At 45.1% G+C, this 6,000-nt stretch overlaps 1 protein-coding gene across 1 annotated transcript in view; it reads left to right on the plus strand.

Annotated features, from left to right (window-relative positions):
• The window catches only part of ren (renin), a 51,835-nt gene extending 47,030 nt beyond the window's left edge, over positions 1 to 4,805 (plus strand). The window contains exon 9 of the mRNA XM_080209662.1: positions 4,238 to 4,805. Within this exon, the coding sequence (XP_080065788.1) occupies positions 4,238 to 4,405 (168 nt within the window). The 3' untranslated portion in view covers positions 4,406 to 4,805. The remainder of the gene's footprint in view (positions 1 to 4,237) is intronic.
• Positions 4,806 to 6,000: the final 1,195 nt, after the last annotated feature.

A 6,000-nucleotide genomic window follows, 5' to 3' on the forward strand; every position in this document is an offset into this window, starting at 1 on the left:
AGATGTGGAGAAGATAGATAGTCAACATCTTTTCCCAAAGATAGGGCAGTTAAAACTAGAGGGCATAGGTCTAAGGATAGAGGGAAAAGATACAAGAGGGTCCAGAGGGGTAGTTTTTTCACACAGAGAGTGGTGAGTGCCTGGACCAAGGTGCCAGAGATAGTAGCAGACAATTTTGTCTTTTTAAAGGCAATTAGACATGGGTAAGATGGATCTAGAGGAATATAGGCCAAATGTGGGCAATTGGGACTAGCTTAGCGGTTTAAACAAAAGGGCGGCCTGAACAAGTTGGGCCAAAGGGTTTGTTTCCATGCTGTAAATCTCTATGACTCTGTCTCGGGCTGGATGATGGTTTATAGTGGAGTTCCCTGGGAGTTGGTATACGGACCCTTGTTTTTCCTGGTATGTGTTAATAACTTAATCTTGGTGTGCAGGGGACAATTTCAAAATTTTCAGATGACACAAAACTTGGAAGCATTGTAAACTGTGAGGTGAACAGTGTAGAATTTCATCAGGGCATAGACGTGTCAGTGTAGTGGCAAATGAGGTGTTCGAAGAGGTGTTCAAAATCATGAGGGGACTGGACAGCGTAGATAGGGACAGATTGTCCCCACTCATTAATGGAGGGAGAACAAGGGAGCAAACATTTAAAGCGATTTGGAAAAGAAACAAATGTGATACATCAAAAACTTTTTCACACAGCAAAGATTTTGGATCTGGAACATACTGCCTGGAAGTGTGGTGGAGGCAGGTTCGATCAATAAAATCAAGAGGGCAGCAGATGGCTATTTGAATAGAAGAAAATGTGCAGGGGTACTGGGAAAAGGCAGGAGAATGGCATTAAGATATAATGCTTATTTGAAGAATGGGTATAGACATGATGGGCCAAATGGCCTAATACTGCATTGTAACAAGCATGCGTGTGTGTGCATGCCTGTGCGTGTATGCGTGTGAGACCATTTTAACATTGTTGGGGGTGGGAGTGTTTACAACCTGCTCTGCCCCTGGATACTGGCTCCTGTATTATTCAAATGGACAAATGCTCAATGAGATGCAAGACAAGAGCTTCTGATGCAGGATCCAGGCAAACCCACAAAACTGTGATTCCCCACCCAAAGCCAGGATATTGACTGGGTGAGGCAAAAGGATCACATTAGAACCCCAAGACACATTGGAGGAACAAACATTTATGAAACTCCTCTCCCATGGCAGCACAGTGGTTAGCACTGCTGCCTCACAGCACCAAGGACCCAGGTTCGATTCTGGCCACGGGTCACTGCCTGTTTGGAGTTTGCATGTTCTCCCTGTGTCTCTGTGGGTTTCCTCCAGGTGCTTTGGTTTCCTCCCACACTCAAAAGATGTGCAGGTTAGGTTAATTGGCCATGCTAAATTAACCCTAACGTCAGGGGATTAGCAGGGTAAATATGTGAGATTATGGGAGTAGGGCCTGGGTGGGGTTGTGATCAGTGTGGACTCAATGGACCAAATGACCTTCTGCTCTGTAGGGATTCTATGACTTCTATTCTATGACAATCAAAACTGATGTGGAGATGTCGGTGTTGGACTGGGGTGGGCACAGTAAGTCGTCTCACAACACCAGGTTAAAGTCCAACAGGTTTATTTGGTAGCAAAAGCCACTAGCTTTCGAAGCGCTGCTCCTTCATCAGGCAAGTGGGATCTCTGTCCACAAACATTGCATACAAGGACACAAACTCAATTTACAAAATAATGGTTGGAATGCGAGTCTTTACAGTTAATTAAGTCTTAAAGGTACAGACAATGCGATTGGAGAGAGCGTTAAGTACAGGTTAAAGAGATGTGTATTGTCTCCAGACAGGACAGTTAGTGAGATTTTGCAAGCCCAGGCAAGTTGTGGCGATTACAGATACCGTGACATGATCTTCCCGTAAGCATTCTCCAAAGTGGCCTTCATGACACACAACAATGCAGAGTCACTGAGCAGAGACTGATAGCCAAGTTCCGCACACATGAGGACGGCCTCAACCTGGATGTTGGGTTCATGTCATGCTATCTGTAACCCCCACAACTTGCCTGGGTTTGCAAAATCTCACTAGCTGTCCTGGCTGGGGACAATAGACATCTCTTTAACCCTCCGCTTAACCCTCTCTCCACTCACGTTGTCTATACCTTTAAGGCTTGATTAGCTGTAAAGAATCACATTCCGATCATTATTTTGTAAACTGAGTTTGTGTTTTTATATGCCCTGTTTGTGAACAAAACGCCCATTCACCTGATGAAGGAGCAGCACTCTGAAAGCTTGTGGCTTGCGCTACCAAATAAACCTGTTGGACCTGGTGTTGTGAGACTTCTTACCAATCAAAACTGGTCCCAGAGATCTCCCTGTCCCTGAACTCTCTAAAGTTAAAGTTAAAGTTTATTTATTTAAGTCACAAGTAGACTTACATTGACACTGCAATGAAGTTACTGTGAAAAGCTCCTAGTTGCCACACTTCAGCGCCTGTTCAGGTACACTGAGGGAGAATTTAGTATGGCCAATGCACCTAACCAGCACGTCTTTCAGACTGTGGGAGGAAACCGGAGCACCCAGAGGAAACCCACGCAGACACACGGGGAGAAAGGGCGAACTATAAGAGGCAATTTTGTCTCCCCATCCCCTCAAAACAGCAACAGGCTCAACCTCGTATTTGAGGGGATTCAGTGACTAGGCAAGCACTGGACCAGACGATTGCCTGTTTCATCAAACATACATCTGTCTTTATGCAACTTAAAACTTGTGACAGCCAACACCAACAGCTGCCCCCCCCCCCCCCCGCAACATCCCCCCACCGCCACATCCGTCCTCCCTAATCAATTTAACAAACTGTAAACTGGAACAAAATTTGTTCCTTTCTTCACTATACGAAAAGCAATCAAACCCTAAATCTACACTGAAGTGTCGAGCTGTGCAAATATTGGATCCATTGATGTTAATGGAGACCTCAGGCACTTTCCTGGTATCACTATTATGAGCCTTTTAGCACACTTCGTCTTGAGATTTTGCATTTAACATTTTCCTGCTAAATTTGGAGGTGTCATGAGCTTTGCCTTTGAACAGGATAATTGATAGACAACCGAGAAGTTTTACACATTTTGTGGATAGTTTCTAGTGTGGTGAAAGAGAATGTCATGGAATCACAGAATACTACAGTACAGAAGGGGCCCTTTGGCCTATTGAGTCCACACTGACGCATGAAAGGCCTTGACCTGCCCACCTAATCCCACCTGCCAGCACTTGGATGTTATGGTACGCAAGTACTCAGCCTGGTACTTCTCAAAGGGCATGAGGCATCCTGCCTCCACCACCCTCCCTGGCAGTGCATTCCAGACCATCACCACCCTCTGGATAAAAAAGATTTTCCTCACATCCCCCCAAATCTCCCACACTCTCACTTTTAACTTGTGTCCCCTTGTATCTGAGCCTTCAACTAAGCTGATCCCCATCTACCCTGTTCATGCCCCTCATAACCTTGAACAACTCAAGCAGGTCACCCTTCAGTCTTCTCTGCTCCGGAGAAAACAACCCAAGCCTATCCAAACTTTCTTCATATCTTAAATGTTCCATCCCAGGCAACATCCTGGTGAATCTCCTCTGCACCCCCTCCAGTGCGTTTATGTCCTTCCTACAATATGGCAACCAGAACTGCACACATTATTCCAGCTGTGGTCTCACCAAAGTTCTACACAACTCCCATCATGACCTCTCTGCTTCTGTTTCCCGATTGATAAAGGCGAGTAAGTGCCGTATGCCTTTTTCACCGCCCTATGAACCTGCCTTACCGCTTTTAGAGATTTATGGGCAAACACGCCAAGGCCCCTTTGTTCTTCCTCAGTATCAGAGGTTTCATAGTATACTTCCTTGTCAAATTACTCCTTCCAAAGTGCACCACCTCACATTTTTCTGGGTTAGATTCCAAATGCCACTTATCTACCCATTTGATTATCTCATCTCTATCTTCCTGTAACCCAAGACACTCAACTTCACCCAAACAATCTTTGTGTCTTCTGCAAACTTACTGATCCTACCCACCACCACCACCCCCCCTACCCCCACCCCAGCCAAATAGTCACCTATGTCACTTATATGAATAACAAACAATAAGGGGCCCCACACGGATCCCTGTGGTATCCTGCTGGATTGTGATGGAAACAAAGCACTATTAGTGCTTCAGTTCTGGGAGACATGGGGGACTAATTCTCTGCTTCTCGCTCTTTACAGGCATCCCAGTTTGGGGAAGATGTCTGCACGGCAACTTTCAGTGGTCTTGACATCCCACCACCTGCAGGCCCTGTCTGGGTCCTGGGCGCCAGCTTCATTGGTCGATATTACACCGAGTTTGACTACAAGAACAACAGAATAGGTTTCGCCACAGCGATTAGATCCTGATGTGCACCAGATCACTTGAGTTAGTCTTTCCTTTGAAAAGTCTAGCTCTCTCCATGTGTGTGACAACTTTTTCCAGCACAAGTGTCCTATTAGATCGGGCTCCACTGGGCCAGATTAGTAGCTTTTGCATCAGGCTTCTTACTTTCCCTGTTATCGGCGCTCAGTGTTAGATCTAGAATTGTTATAGTAGAACGCAGGAAGCAGGTTTGGAACATAGGAAAAGTCATTCACGGAAGCCTTGTACAGTCCAGATTCTCATTCTTCTCTAGTCATTTATTCTTCTTAGAATCATTGGACTTAGAATCATAGAATCTCTACAGTGCAGAAGGAGGCCATTCAGCCCATCATGCCTGCATCGACCACAGTCCCACTCAGCCCCTTAGGAGCAGGAATAGGCTCAGTCTATGGCTTGAGTTGGTCCTCTATTCAATGAGATCATTGCTAAAAAAACATTGGATCCAGATCCCTTCATACCAAATAACAGCAGAAATCTGCAATCTCAGATTTAATTGATTATAAAATCTATTGCTTTATTTAAAGAGAAAGTTCCACACTTCTACCACCCTTTGTGTCGACACATGTTTCCTAACTTCTCTGCTGAATGGCCTTCGTTTCGTTTACGGTTATGTTCTATTTCCTTAACTTTTATCACCAGTGAAATAAAGTTTTTTCCCCATTCAATTGATTGCTCCCAAAGTGTGAACAGCCTCCAAAGCGGAAGTTCTGCAAATATTCTATTACGATGAGGAGGTAGGAGTTTATTTAAACAGTTCCTGTCTCACTACCCATTCTCGCACAGAAGGGTGTTTTGTTTTTGATTTCCTCTCCTTTATAAATGGTGATTTATTGTTCCTCAACCCTCTAATTTGGAGTGTTCCAATCCCCAATGCATAACTTGCACTGCAAACTTGAGGTAAGATAAAAGGGGTTGGTTTCTTTTTGTGCACACACCTGCAAATGGGGTAGAATCAGAGAATAGAATCTCTACGTTACAGGAAGAAGTCATTTGGCACATCAAGTCTGCACCGACCACAATGCACCCAGGCCCTATCACCCTAACCCCATGTATTTACCCTGTAATCCCCTGACACTACAGGGACAATTTAGCATGGCCATTCAACCTAACCCGCACATCTTTGGAGGGTGGGAGGAAACCAGAGCACCTGGAAGAAACCCACACAGACACAGGGAGAACGTGCAAACTCCACATAGACAGTGACCCAAGGCCGTAATTGAAGTGGGGTAACTGGTGCTGTGAGGCAGTAGTGCTAACCACTGTACCACTATGCATCCCCTGGATGTCAAACCTTCCAGCCCTTTTGTAATCACACAGTAAATGGGGGCAAGGAAAAGGGAAGAGGGTTCAGGACACACCCACAATAAAATACAAGCTATGGTTTCACCTGAGTGCAGAAGTGTAATGGAATACATCTTCAGAGAGGAATTTGGTTGACTATTGCAGGGTGATCTGTCTTTCTAGAAATGAGACTTCCACAATGGGAGAGAACACACAGAATGTTCTAGTCTTGGAGGCACAAGTTCCAATGTTCCAGGAGTTTTGTGGTTTTGTTGAGGACTAGTGTCTTTGGGCTGCT

Source organism: Carcharhinus amblyrhynchos, chromosome 22 (genome assembly GCF_965287045.1).
Source record: "Carcharhinus amblyrhynchos chromosome 22, sCarAmb.v2.hapA, whole genome shotgun sequence".
NCBI lineage: Eukaryota > Metazoa > Chordata > Chondrichthyes > Carcharhiniformes > Carcharhinidae > Carcharhinus > Carcharhinus amblyrhynchos.